This window comes from Alligator mississippiensis, chromosome 2, assembly GCF_030867095.1.
Source record: "Alligator mississippiensis isolate rAllMis1 chromosome 2, rAllMis1, whole genome shotgun sequence".
Taxonomy (NCBI): domain Eukaryota; kingdom Metazoa; phylum Chordata; order Crocodylia; family Alligatoridae; genus Alligator; species Alligator mississippiensis.
The window spans coordinates 166,923,813-166,938,341 of NC_081825.1; the positions used below are offsets into that span (position 1 = coordinate 166,923,813).

Sequence of the window (14,529 nt, forward strand, 5' to 3'; positions counted from 1 at the left end):
CTGAAGGATCATTTCCTTAAGGCACAGCCACCCTTCCTGGGCTCCCATCTCTTCAAAACTCTTACTCTGCAGTGCGTCCTTGACTAAATGCCTGAGTTCCTTGAAATCAGGTTTCTTAAAGTCTAGCACATTCACCCTACTAGTTACCTTACCTACTCAACATCTTATGATGAATTCTATTGTTTGGTGATCACTGTCCCCCAGGTGACCACCGATCTGTAGGTCTCCTACCATGTCATCCCCTGTTTCAATACCAGGTCCAGTAAGGCATTCCCCCTAGTGGGACCATGTACCTCCTGCATCAGATGGAGGTCCTGTACACAGGATAGGAACCTGCGTGAACAGTGGGATAAGTCCTCCCTTTCTTTACCTGGCTTGGTAAAGGCATCCTGGGGCTTCTTCTCCTCACCACTTCCCCAGGGAGTCAGGTACCTACTGCCGGGTGGTCCTCCAAACTCCCAGATCACAGAGGCTCTCCCCTCGCCAGCTTTATTGGCATTTGCCTACCTCTCAGCTGTTTGGCTCTGTGCACCATCCTCCCATTGCTCTGTTCTCCTCCTCTATCCGCGCCGGATTTCCAGTTATATGGCTGGCTCCTGGGTGTCCTCCAATACAAATCAAACAGGAATTGCAAATCACGGCTGTTTTTTCTGCCATCCAGGGGCTGCTTTCCCTGTAGGGACACAGGAGAGCTCACCAGCCTTCACCAGGTTCTGATGTTGCACCCAGATATCAGAGGGGAAAGTTCTAGGGTCCCCTACCCTTGGGTTCCCCTTTGGGGGAGTACCCCTTCCTGCCACAAATATGAACTTTGATTAAGTGATCTGGAAGTATAGGTAGGACTGTTAGTTCAAAGGAACCTAAGGGAGATAGGGACTAGGTCCAATTGAAGTTTGGTGGGTTTGGGTACCTTACACCCTTAGGTTCTTTCAAAATCCCAGCCTACATTATTCTACCATTCACCAGTTTCCCACATCAGACTCGGTTCCCCTTTGGAGTTGGAGTGGACAGTTACTTCTTAGACTTACTTCGGCAATGCCTTTTCAAAGGAAGTTGATTTCTGTGATGTTTTGAGGTTGACTAGATTTCACATGTGTGTTTTTATTGTTGTATTCTATCAGACAGTGTCCCTGTGTGATATGTCTTGAATTTAAAACTGTTTTTGTTCAACGCTCTTGTGTTACTGAAATGCATGCTGTTAACTCTCTTCCTGTTATGCAGCCAATAAAAGATGTCACCTTTACTGCCAATCCAAAGAAACAGGGGATGTAGCTTATGTGAAACAACTGGCCCATGATGGGACTCGCTGTTCTTATAAAGATCCATACAGTATTTGTGTGCGTGGAGAGTGCGTGGTGAGTGATCATTTTTTTAAGGTTTGGCATTGGTTTCCTGCCTGCACAATATTGGTTAATAATCGTCAATAGAGTTGTTCACAAATACTCAGCAAATATTTTGAGAGAGGTTTTTGCAAGCATTTACAAAAAAATGTTTGCCAAACTTTGTATTTCACAATTTCCTAATTTTTTTAAATCAAATGTTATAACCACAGTACAGATGTATTACTGACATGTACCATGCTTTTCTAAGTAATCCTTTCTCAAAGCTAGTTGCTTCTACTGCTTTTTTATTTTTGGCAAATTAATTGCAAAGGGTCATGTCATATGTGAGTATAATGCACAAATCTGTTCTTAGCTCTTTCCCTAAAACTGTTATTCAGCTGCAGTCTTTCAAGTAACTGACACTTAAAATACATCTGGCTGGGTGAAATTTTCACAGTGAATTATTTTTATGAGTTTTTCTTCTGCAGTTACATTTGTAAGAGACCAAAAAACAACCCTTCCCCCTTCCTTTTACTCTTCTGTCTGCAGAAAGTGGGCTGTGACAAGGAAATTGGTTCCAATAAAGTTGAAGATAAATGTGGAGTCTGTGGTGGAGATAACTCGCATTGCCGAACTGTAAAAGGGACCTTTACTCGAACTCCTAAAAAGTTTGGTAGGATTAGCCTTTTCATGCTTCAAGATATATTCCATATTATCGTTAATGCTGTGTTGTATTTATTGTTAATGTGGACTGGTCAGAAGGTGCTTAACCAAAGTTGGAAGATTGTTTACAAAAATTGTTTGATCTATAATGAAGAATTTGCATATCTTTTATAACAACAAAATATTAAGGATTTGTTTTCTGTTTGTTGAAGGACCCCTTGTAAGAGAATTTGGCTAAACTAGGACATCCAACAACATTATGTAGAGCACATTTGCTTATACAGAATGAAACTTGGAATTGACTAAGTCCCTCTGTCTGCTTTTGTTTTTTCATTTTTAGTCATCAGATTGAGGCCTGATCCTGCAATTTTTATATCAATTGCCACCAGTTACTTTTTTAAAACAATGGCTTCTTTGCTACCACCATGGCAATATAAAGGGACTTAAAAGGGGTTGTAAATATAAGCTAAGTCCATTTTACCCTTGTAGAAACCACGGCCTCAATAAAAATTGTGTCCAGCTGATGTCAGCCGTGCAGGAGCAGGGTCTTAAAGAGCCTCCGTTCATAGTATTCTTCAGTCTCTGAACACTGAGTCAGGGATTGAAAAATGCTATTTTAGTCATTCATTGTATTTTATTCAGTGTTGGTGTTATACCTCTTATACCTGCTTCCCTCCTTTCATAGCACTATGCATTGCATATATTTTATTTTAACACCTCTGAAGGAGTCATCTTGTTTGGTGGCTTATGTTTTCCACATCCTTCTCTTTAAATTGCTAGTGAAAACATTTCTGTGTCGAAGGTTTGATGTTTGTTATATATGTCTTTGAATTTGTTCTTTATGTCTATTAATTTGGCTTTGTGTTGTAAACTCCCAAATTAAAATCCCTAGGTCAACAAACAAACAAACACCCAACCAAAATGCAATCAGCAATCATATAATTATTTTTGTGTCTTAAGTAAATTTGCAGCTTGAGAGCTAGACATAAATGTTTTTTTAGTGGGATCCTCTTCTCATTCTAATTGTTTTATATGTTTAAAAACAAGTAGTTGAAACATGAGGTTCTATTAGCTGAACAGAAAAGATGTCAAGGTTCAGATTTTAAAAGTGGCCCAGGAGATTTAGCCACATACTCACCTTTACTACTTTATTTATTTACATACTATGCTCCCTTTTGTCCTGAAAAATAGCAATCTAAAATTGGGGTGTACATCTTAAGTGAAGAAGCTGATTCCAAACACTTTTTAACCAAAATCTTGCTCTTCCCTCCTCCCCCACTGTTGTGACTCCCCACAAAAGGTGCGCATCTTATTTTGGGGTGGGAGGTGGGGGAGAGTTACAAATAATGGTAATGATAATGAATTCAAATCCTCTAGACTACTTTTAACATCTTAGCCTCATCAGTTAACTGTTGCCATAATGGATGGAGTATTATATTAAACACCCTCCCTTGATCAATAGTGTGTCAAACGGTACCTCTCAGCACTTAAGCATACCCCCTATTGTAGTCAATGACAATTGTGTTTGTCTACTGGCAGCATTGTCTCAATGCACTTAACCGGGGATGCCATTTTATAGCACTGCTGACTAGCATAATGATAGCAAGTGATGAGGCCTGCTGCGTACATGAAACCGTGTTGTACACTCAGGGAAATAGAGGTATATCAAGCATTTGCCAAAATGGTTAATTTTTTTTACCAAGGCATCAAAATGAGGTTGAAATTATGAACATTCATATGAAGTTGACAACACGTTAAAGATTTAAAAAAGGAAATGTGAGTACAAAATGATATGAAGAGTATGTAGTTTTAGAACTATATTTTGTAACATGCACATATGTGTGCATGCATATTCATGTTCAGGCTTTTCAAAGCTGTTTGTTATGGTTTAAAAAAAAAACTTGTTCACTGATGGGCAAATCTTATCCATACTGCTAATGGTAATGTAGACTATAGAGAAATGGAACAAGGATCTGTCTCCCAGGCATACTGTGGAAAACAACTATGCAAGAGGGTACTTGCTGTACATCTTAGAGGGGCTTGGGCTGAAGCAGAAAGTAAGCTGAAGGAGAAGTCAGTAGTTGTGTGTCTGCAATTTAACTTGCATAGCTGCAAATAGTATTAATAGCAGCGAGAGGTGCTATCCAGGTGTACAACAGCATGAATGACTGGAAAAAAATCCATCAGTAGATAAAAAACCAGATTAAACCTAGCAAAAAAAGAAGTTAAAATGCATAAAAATGAAACACTACACGGATTCCACTGTAAAATATTTATTAACTACCACAGCCCATTGGGAATATAATTATTGCTACCAATTCTTCAGGCCAACTGAGTTATTCACTTGTAAGCTCCTTATAAAATACATGATCTTTTAAAATCTTGTTGGTTTCTACACCTTTTTTCCTGGCTGCTGCTCTATGTGGTGTCCTAGGTGGGAAATTTATTTATGACAGGGATGGAAAACAGCAGATTGCAGCTATATACGTAATCATGCTTATTTCTGGAACCAGTAGCACTTCAGTATTCCAAAAGTCTGCAATTCAGTTCATTTGGAAATGACCAGTAGCCTTAGGAGATGATTTAGAAAGAGCAGTTCTTAATCAGTCCTTTCCAAGCTAATGATTCTGTGCTAACATAACTTCTATTGCTTTACAGTAATATTGGAAATATAATAATTAAACGGAATAATTGACCTCTTCCAACAGGGAAACATTTAAGCAAGAGGTGCCAAAAAGAAATCAAGTTGCTGGAAAATGAAATCTGCAAGTATCAAACTTAAAATCGCCTACCTGACTTTTTTCCCCATTCATGCTCAGTCTTACTTTCATTGACTATTAAAATTTGCCAGTTATTTCTAACAATAATGATTTAAATTCATTTTGTGCAAATAATGTAAAAATGTAATTTGTACCTTGCATTTGTAAAATGCATCTGGCTGAAAATGTAGTCAATGAAACAGGAAGACTGGGCTCCCAGAACACTAATTAAAGACATTCTATTTAAGGGAAGACGAGAGGAGCATTCACGCTGCCCAAAGGAGCTCGCAATATTTCCCTTTCTGAAACAAAGGAGTCTAAAAATATTCTGGGTAAGTTTTACCCACTTGCAGAAAGATGGGCATCCATGACAACCCAGAACTTGCTTCAGTTCTAATTTCTGGCTTTTCTTTTACAGGTACTGCAAAAGAGCAGGCAAAAGCTGTATGTTTCATATGTTTGAAACTTGACCAGTAAAAAAAAATTAGCTAATACTGCTTATGCAAATAAATGCCAGCCACACATCTCTTTATTTTCTTCATCAGTTTTCCAAGTAGCTGTATATATTACAGCATGTGAGCCAAGAGAAGAGGGAAACCTGTGTTCAACAGTGGAAATGTTGGAGCCGAATCATCAAACATGAATTATCAATCTTGTTGTTATTTAATACAAAGGAGAATCTAATTCTTTCCCCATCAGTTTATGCTGATTCTGCAAGAGGACTGCAATGTATAGATTTCATATTACAAGCAGGATGTGAGAGTGAGACATGTTAGTACAGCATTTTTTAAAATAAAAGAGTTTATCAAAATGCTGTATATTAGCACTAAGATTTTATTAGTTTAATATACCTATCTCAAGATGAAAATATACCAAGAAATATGAAAATACTGTGCTTTAAAATATCTAAAAGCTGGCATTCTTAAATGTGCTAAAAAATGTTCACTTCAGTCCTTACCAAAGTATTGTCATTAGGAGAGGTGCAAAATTATTGTGGCCAGAAGTATAGAAATAATTTTCCATAAATGTTTTTTTTCCCTTTGATGGAAAAAATATTACTTTGCCTGCTAAAATGATATTCTAAACCATTAATTTGTGGTTCACATTTAAATAGTAATAGTTCAGAATATGAACAGTCCTTTTGGAAAGAGCTTTTTGCTCTCAGTATTGGAGAGCTAATTACCCCTAATCCAAAAGTAGGCAATTACTGCATAGAGGGTTTTAATGTACGTTAAACAATACATTTTAAATTCATAACCATAATTAATTTGGTTTTAACTTCCCATGTAAATAATTCCTTACTGATTTGTGACAGTAGTTTATGATGGCTTGTTTCCACATTTCTTCATATACTGTTATGTTTGAGAGAGTTAAGCAAATATACAATAAGAGATGACCCCCTTGCAATAAATTATGTAAACCTGAAGTCTTCAGCTGTGGCTGATAGGTAGATGACAGGTAGTGCTGTGTGTTTTAAGTGTGAGAAACACAGGAAACATATATTTTTGCCTGAATTGTTAATTGTATAGCTTTCAGTCAATATAACAAGTAATTGGGTAATAGGTTTGTAATGAGTTTCTCTTTTTTCCCCCAAAAGGAGAAAAAAGTGAAAAAATATAATGGAATGTGTTACAAACCTATCTGTTCAGTTTCTTGGTGAAACTGTTTCTAGGTTTATGGATGCCCTATTCTGCAAGTAGGAGATGGATAATGTAGTGCTTTACTAACCATAGCTATTGCTTTTTGTTTCTCCCTTTCTTTTCTCCAATGACCACTACACATGCCAAAGGGTACCTTAAGATGTTTGATATCCCTCATGGTGCTAGACATGTGTTTATCCAAGAAGACGAGGCTTCTCCTCACATTCTTGGTAAGTTTTTTTTCTGTTTCCTCAGGTTTGGCTGTATGCATGAGGGTTAATTTGAATCAATAAGCCATGCATCAAAGAACCTGAGAAATAAAATAACAACCAAACTAAATGGAATCCTTGTGCTGGAAGACTGTAACCTGCTACAGACTTTGCTGATCTTCCTTTTTGCGTTTGTTACTGCATTCACAGAACTGAGTCCTACAACACAAATTTAGTAAATATGTTTGCTTCTTGTCTGAATTTTCTAGAGTCATGAGCTGATGACGATTAGCCAGTATACAGGAGAGTATCGATTATCTAGAATAAGTAGTGTCAGCATCATTCTTGTTAATCAGTTTTTCCAGATAATCAAACACCACAGTATGAACTACTGAAAACTATCATTACTATATTGAACAGAAAATATATGTCAAGAAGCCCAAGAGTGAGATTATAGACTGTGCCTGCATGGGTCAGAGACTGAGGGGGTAAAGTGAACTCCATATAAGTTACCGGACATGGAACTTTGATCACATTGGCAGACACAACTTTCTTTCTTTCTTTCCTTCCTGGGGAGGGAAAAAAGCCAACCACCAAGAAGACTGGTGACCTGCAGTGGCGGTTGCTGCATGGCATCCTAGCCACTGGCACATTTGCATCCCACTTTGACCCAGCCACCTCGACGGCCTGCCCCTTCTGCCTGGGGGTCATTGAGGAAGACCTCTTTCACACCTTCCTCGACTGTCCCTGCCTGTGGCCGCTCTTTGTCACCCTCAAGCTGCTGCTGCAGGCGCTGGGCAGGAGCCTCTCGGAGAAGACCTACGCGTGCTCCTACCCGTACCGGGCGGCCAAGCAGGGCGCTGTCTGCCTGGCCAATTTTCTACTGGGTCGGGCCAAGATGGCCATCCTCAAGAGCTGCCAGAACTGGCTTGCCAGGACCAACTCAGACAATGCCCTGCGAATTTTCGGGCTCCTGGTGCAGGCACGCCTCTCATTGGATTTTGAGCATGCTGTGCTCTGGCGGGCAGTGCCCGCCTTTGAGGCACGCTGGGCCCTTGAGGGAGCACTGTGCCACATGGAGGATGGCCATCTTCAATACACGCTCTGATGTCATGACTGGTCTGGGCAGTGGACAGTAAAAAAGACTACCAGTTTCATTTTTCACTGAGTCATAGGCCCCTTCCTAATACATTAAGACCTGTGATCCAAAACTGAGTGAAGTGAAAGGGAGACTTCATTGACTTCAGTGGGTTTTGGGTCAGAGCTTTACACAATGCTGCTGTGTCTAGGTTGCAAACACTGTAGTGAAAGTTTCATTTGTTGCCAAAAAATAACTCAGAATCTGTTTCAAAATATGGGACCATTTCTTTTGGTTTGAGGGTTTGTTAAAGTTTATTTGTACAATACTTAAATACTTAAATTTGTACAATACTGTTTGGGGTCAAAAGTTACCTGACAGCGTAACTGTTCAATAAAGGGTGACATCATAGATCTAATAAATACATCGTGCTGAGAGTCTGCCGTACATATAGTGATGTGAATTCAGTAATTTAGTTTTGTTGTGAGTTTAGAAAAAAAATCAGAATAGAAGACAGACTCCCTCTTAAAACGAGGCACAACTGCCACTGTTTTTGCTCTCTTTAGCTATTAAGAACCAGGCTACAGGACACTATATTCTGAACAGCAAAGGAGAGGACGCCAAGTCACGATCCTTCATCGATCTTGGTGTGGAGTGGGAATACAACATAGAGGATGACATAGAAACACTTCATACTGATGGGCCCTTGCATGATGCTGTCATTGTATTGGTAGGTTATGTAAAGTCATGTGTGTGATCAGTGTTGCTTGCACTGGGATAAAATATCACCGTGCCTTTTTTTCCCCCAGTATACATTGCATGTGTAAGAACTGTCTGATGGCCTTATGCTCTGTCCATACAAACTAGAAGAGGAACAAGTTTGGAGAAAAATTTTGCTTTGGTGGCCAAAGTTCAGTATCTATTCTAAAATATCATAAACACTTTCCTATTCATGCAGCAGTATCATGCTAACTACAGGTGTGATACAGTTTCCATGAGTATCATGGGCCACTGCATCCTCATCAGGGCTCTTTGTTAGAACCATGTTTGAGACGAACCCTTTCCTCCAGAAGGGTGTATGAGTTTGGCCACAAGGCATAGCCAAGCTACACAGAACAATCCAGCCTAAAATCCAAAGCTAGAAAGGTTCCAGATTTGCTCCTGTGTTAGAGATCTCATTTTGGGCTGTTAGTGAAATATTTTTCTTGTGTCAATCTTACTGATTTTACTAAATATAAATGAGAAAGATCAATGATGTTTTTGATCAGTGAGCACAGCTTGTGTTAATCTAAGAAACTCTACATTTCCAGGTGCTAATTTGCTGACATTGGAAAGAATAAATATGTGCTCTGGTGTCATGCCTTTTTTAATGTTTTATCTTCAATAGATCATTCCTCAAGAGAACGACACAAGGTCTAGTCTGACTTATAAATACATCATTCATGAGGATTCAGTACCAATGATCAACAGTAACAATGTACTTCAGGAGGAGATAGATACTTTCGAGTGGGCACTGAAGAGCTGGTCTCAGTGCTCCAAACCCTGTGGTGGAGGTAAACAGGCAAAGGAACAATGTCTAGTGATTAATGGGAAATAACAAAAAATGAAAAAGCATACAAGATGCATGCAGACAAGGTTCCTTGGGTGAATTTGATATCTTTTATTAGACCAACCCAAATAATAATAAAGATAATAATAAAAGATATCAAATTCACCCAAGGAACCTTGTCTGCCTATATCCTTAGACCAACACAGCTACAACCTAAACCCCTGCTACAAGCTGCATAACACTGGCTGCTTTTGAAATCTTTGAGTATTTGGGCCCAGTGGCGATGCCTAGGGGGTGCACATGCACCCCCTGAGAAGCTGCGCTCACTGCTTAGGCAATGGGCAAGGGGGGCAGGCAGGAGCGCTGGTGCCTCCCTTGCGAGCACCAGCTGGGGAGTGCCACAGCTGCTTTGCGATCAGTCGCAGGGGACTTTCCTCCCCTCCTCCCACCCGGTTGGTGAGTTTGGCCACAGGGGGGACCTGCCCAAGTCGCTTACTGGTCACTGGGGGACATTTCCAAGAGTGACAAGTAATTTTGAATACCTCAGTTTTGTAATACATAGGGTGGTATAGCTTAACTCTTTCTGATTTGTCAGAAAGTGTTTCACTACCTTGAGAAAATTACATACTTTTAAGGTATCTAAACCCCAAACCTGTGGCATACATGATCAGTTTAGGAACTATAGATCATGACATTTATTTCTTTGTTGTATTGACTTCAGTCAGGGTATTTGCAATACTCCTGATACTTAGAACAGGAAATACCAAAAATGGCTGACACAAGGTAGGGCAGTGTGGCACCTTAGACACTAACTAGGTCAGAGAGGAATGAGCTTTCACAGGCAACAGTCTAACAAAGTAGGTTGTTGCTTACAACAACTCATTCTCTGAAACAGCCTGTAAGGTATGACTTTAGACTGACATGGCCAACTGTCTATATGTTCATAAATGGCAAAGTATTTCACCACAGACAGTGAAAGAGTAGTCAGTGCTGTCCTGCATGGAGAGAACTAGACTGAGAACTAGGAAATGGGTTCTATTACTACTGCAGCCACCAACCTGACATATGATCTTGGGTAAATCATTTCTCCTTTCTTCACCTTTATAATCCCCTAGAAAAATTATGTGGTTTGTATGATGTAAAAGATCAGCATGGTCCTTCTAGAGACCATAAATCTATGACAGTACCCTGATTTTAATGGCATTCATCCATAAGTTTACTAGTATATCTCAGTCTATACTGTTCAGTTATTTTGAACTTTGTATCCCCGAATCATTTTATGATTGATATTGTAATATACAGCATTAGTATTTAAAGAGAATGTAAATACCTTTCACATGTAGAATCATTAAATAGGGAGAAATATATCTTTAAACAAAAAGTGTCTTAGAAGACCTGGAATCTTTTTCAATGGATCTTTGCACGAAGTGATTTTCTGAAATGTTTTCAAGGTTTCCAATATACAAAATACGGGTGCCGGAGGAAAAGTGATAACAAAATGGTCCATCGCAGCTTCTGTGAAGCCAGCAAAAAGCCAAAGCCTATTCGCAGAATGTGCAATCTTCAGGAATGTACCCAGCCACTGTAAGTATGGCAGCATTAGGAAATTACCATATTTAATAGAGTTGAGAGCCACAACATGTCTGAGTTATGGGCTGCTGAGTAGGTGCAGAATGTTGTTCCAACCTCCTGGCCTGTTTGCCATCAATATAAGAAAAGTTGATGGCCTCATTCTTACTGGACACCAGCTTTCATCCCAAAAGCATAGCAGGTACTAATAGTCACCAGCATTAGGACTCTCCATACAGAGGCTAAAGGCTGTGAGAGCAGGGACTGTGCATTTTCCTTCTCTCCTGTCCTACACAGTGATGCTCCATTCAGTTCAGGGTTAAGGCATGATAGTAGTAAAGTGCTTTCTTATTCTGGATAATATTCACTCTTGTTAAAGGGTCAGCACTAAGCCCGCTGGGATAAAGTGGATTCGTGTAGTGCAGAGGATCTTAGGAAAGTAGGGGTGGAAGGGACCTCATGAGGTCTTCTGTTCCAGACCCCATGAATATCCCTGAGTACACCATCCCAGCTAAGTATCTAACTTCCTCTTGAAAATTTCCAGAGATGGAGAATCCACAGTTTCTGTAGGCAACCTGTTCCAGTGCTTGACCATCCACATAATCATCCTCATAATCTTCATAATCTCCAGCCAAAGTTTATTCTGCTGTATCTTGAGGCCCTTGCCCTGAGTCCTGTCCCCTACAGCTACCAAGAAAGTTCTATCTTCATCCTCTTTATAATCTCCTTTTAGGTATTTGAAGACCATTATCAAATCCCTTCCCTTGAGCCCTTACCTGTACTTTTCTCTTTTTCAGATTTTTAGTCTAGAAAAAAACTTATGAAGAAAGCCCTCTGTAATCATTTTTTTTTCATTTTCTTGAACTGTGGGGCACAAAACTAGACAGTGAGGTCTCAACAGTGCTGAATAGAGTGGAAGAATCATTTCCCTTGATTTGCAAGTGGCATTCCTGTTAATACAACCCAGTATGCTGCCAGCTCTTTTACAACAACAGGACACTGTTGGCTCATTGTTGGCATTGTTGATTCATCTCTAGCTTGTGGTCCTAGGTCCTCCTTGTGATGATCTTGTGCAGCTCCTCTGTCTGTGGGTGAATATCATAGGGGCTACTAGTTTATTTCACAAATACTCAAAACAAAACAATCCTAGTAAAAGAAAACACAGTTTCTAAATAGGCATAAACTGCAGATACTTCTATGACTGCAGGTCATGTAAACCTATCCAAGGTCACTTAGGCAGGCAAGCTTGTATATTTCTAATTGTGTGAAGATGGTGACATGGAAGTCCATGCAAACCTGACTGAGAGATGGATCCACATTTGAGTTGGAAGCCTGCCCCATGTCTGGCCCATTGTGGCTTCATTTCTGTTGATAAAGGAGTTAACTCATTTAAAACTAGATAGGATTACATCTGCACAAGCTGCAGGCATACAAGCTTGGTTAGCCCTTTTGGGAAGGTCCCACAGAACTTACCTGGGATGAAACCAACTTAAAATGAACTACTAGCTAAAAGAAAGCTGCAGATGTCACATGGAATTATGCAGAGGATTATTAAAGGTTACTTTAAAAAATCATTCTCCATTAAATTTTGTTGGAAGTATCTGGGCAGTGCCCCAAAACCTACCATGAATTTCACTCATGGGATAGGGACAGACATTTAAAAAGGCTAAGCCTGAATTGATTCGTTCTTTGCACGTTAGTCTAACCTGCAAAGCAGAAACCTATTTGGAGGTGGATAGACATTCCCTTTTCATTCCAGAAGTGCAGGCACATACCTGCAGTGGTTCAGGCTAGAAGCCAGGGGGCACTAGAGCAGCCCTCTCTTCCCTTCCGAAGTGCTGAGCTGGGGAGGGGCGTGGCCAGACCTGGGCAGGGTGCTTTGCTTAGGGAGGGGTTTAAACCCCAACCCTGCCTGCGCCATCTCACACTTTCCCCTGCTCACTACTCAAGGGGCAGGAGTGTTGCCAGTCCCCAGCCCCAGGCTAACACTCTGAGGCAAAGAGGGGATGTGCAGTGCATACATCTGTTGATGATACTAAGCTTTTCAATCTGCCTCTCCCTATCTGAAAATCTGTCTGCAAACCTGACAGGGCTGCAAACCAGTAGGGGGGCTGATAAAACCAGTGTTATCAGCCCATCAGCAAAACAAAGACTCTCACATTAGTTCAAGTTCTTCTTAAACAGCTTTTTCCAAGGCAGGAAGGGAAGGACATTACCAGCTGCCTTGTTAATTAGCTCCAGAAGGCCCTAAGTGGACACTGTTCTATCTGTCTGTCCCAGTTAAATTGGAGACACAGACTCCGCTCAGCATTAGCTAATGTACCACATGCCTACGGTCCGTGGGGCTATGGGAGATGGGAGGGAGGGAGTGGGGAATCTCTGCTTGAGCAGCAAGCAGCGAGGGAAGCCAGGCAGACCCTGCTGTGCCTTCAGTCTCCCCTGGAGCTCTGGCTAGGGGTAAGAGGGGTGGGGCCTGCCTGTTCTTTGGAGCAGAGAGCGCGGCCTAGCCCAGCCCAGCTGCAAAGCGTGTGGGGTGCTGAAGGACTCTGGTTTAACTTAAACCAGGAAGGGGTCTGGAACAGACTTTGCATAAACCAGTTTGACCCAAATCAGTTAGGTCTGATGCTACATTCAACCAGGTTTATTTTAAACCAGTTTCAGCCATTTTGAAACTAGTTTATGTGCACTGAACTTATGTTCTGTTACAGGTTTAACATGTTTCTGATCACTTTCACTATTTTATATGTAATGTCTGTCCCTAGCCCTGTATTACAAGTGTATATTTAATATGACTTTTCTTTCATCAGATTTTTGATGATCTGAATCATTTGTAATGGTGGTGAAAAACACTGCTTTTTCTATTGAGTGCTGTAAAAAGCAAGTGTTTTTATTTTAACCTAAATTTGTAATCATTTAGTTTGTTACTAGACAGCGCTGTGGATGAACAGACTAACCATAGTATGACTATTTCATATTTAAACCATGCAGCTGGGTAGCAGAAGATTGGGAATACTGTACAAAGACCTGCGGGAGTTCTGGTTACCAGATCCGTACTGTGCGCTGTATTCAACCTCTTCATGATGGTGCAAACCGTTCTATTCATTTCAAGTACTGTAGTGGCGATCGCCCTGAGAGCCGCAGGCCATGTAACAGGATCCTCTGCCCTGCACAGTGGAAAACTGGACCCTGGTCTGAGGTGGGGAGGCAGAATTATGTTATTGTCTCTACATCTTTTAGAACAGACAGACATTTCCATAGCAATAAATAAATAGTTGTATATTTTGCTGGTGCCATATATCTGTGCAAATGCTGTATTTGGATTAAAGGTCTCTGACTGCATCTTATAGGATTTCAAAGATTTAAAAATTATCACAGTGACCTGGATGCACTATGTCATGACATTTCTAGTCCAGGGAGAGGAAAGGGCTCTTCAAATTTCTCCAGAAATTAGTGCAAAAATGTAAAAAAATTGGGATGTCAATTTCCATCTGTAAAATGGGAATATTAGCGATGTTATGAGAATCAATACATTCAAAAAATTGTGAGGAGCTCAGACACCACAGTTAATGGAGACCATTTATCATAGGCCCACTCTACACATTACAGGTATCACACAATTAACTGGTTAATTGCACAATTCCCTTTAGATGAGCTATACATGCAAAGTAGCTGTCACAATAAAAAGCTCCAACCAGCTATAATATTAGACCTTGAAAATGTATACTAACTTTATAGCTGGT

General features: G+C 40.3%; 1 protein-coding gene across 1 annotated transcript in view; it reads left to right on the forward strand.

The window, feature by feature from the left end:
- Positions 1 to 14,529, forward strand: part of ADAMTS3 (ADAM metallopeptidase with thrombospondin type 1 motif 3) — a 284,076-nt gene that overhangs the window by 255,164 nt on the left and 14,383 nt on the right. Inside the window, exons 14-20 of the mRNA XM_019493535.2 lie at positions 1,222 to 1,355; positions 1,872 to 1,995; positions 6,534 to 6,614; positions 8,238 to 8,401; positions 9,059 to 9,224; positions 10,672 to 10,804; positions 13,778 to 13,985. Of these exons, the coding sequence (XP_019349080.1) occupies positions 1,222 to 1,355; positions 1,872 to 1,995; positions 6,534 to 6,614; positions 8,238 to 8,401; positions 9,059 to 9,224; positions 10,672 to 10,804; positions 13,778 to 13,985 (1,010 nt within the window). The remainder of the gene's footprint in view (positions 1 to 1,221; positions 1,356 to 1,871; positions 1,996 to 6,533; positions 6,615 to 8,237; positions 8,402 to 9,058; positions 9,225 to 10,671; positions 10,805 to 13,777; positions 13,986 to 14,529) is intronic.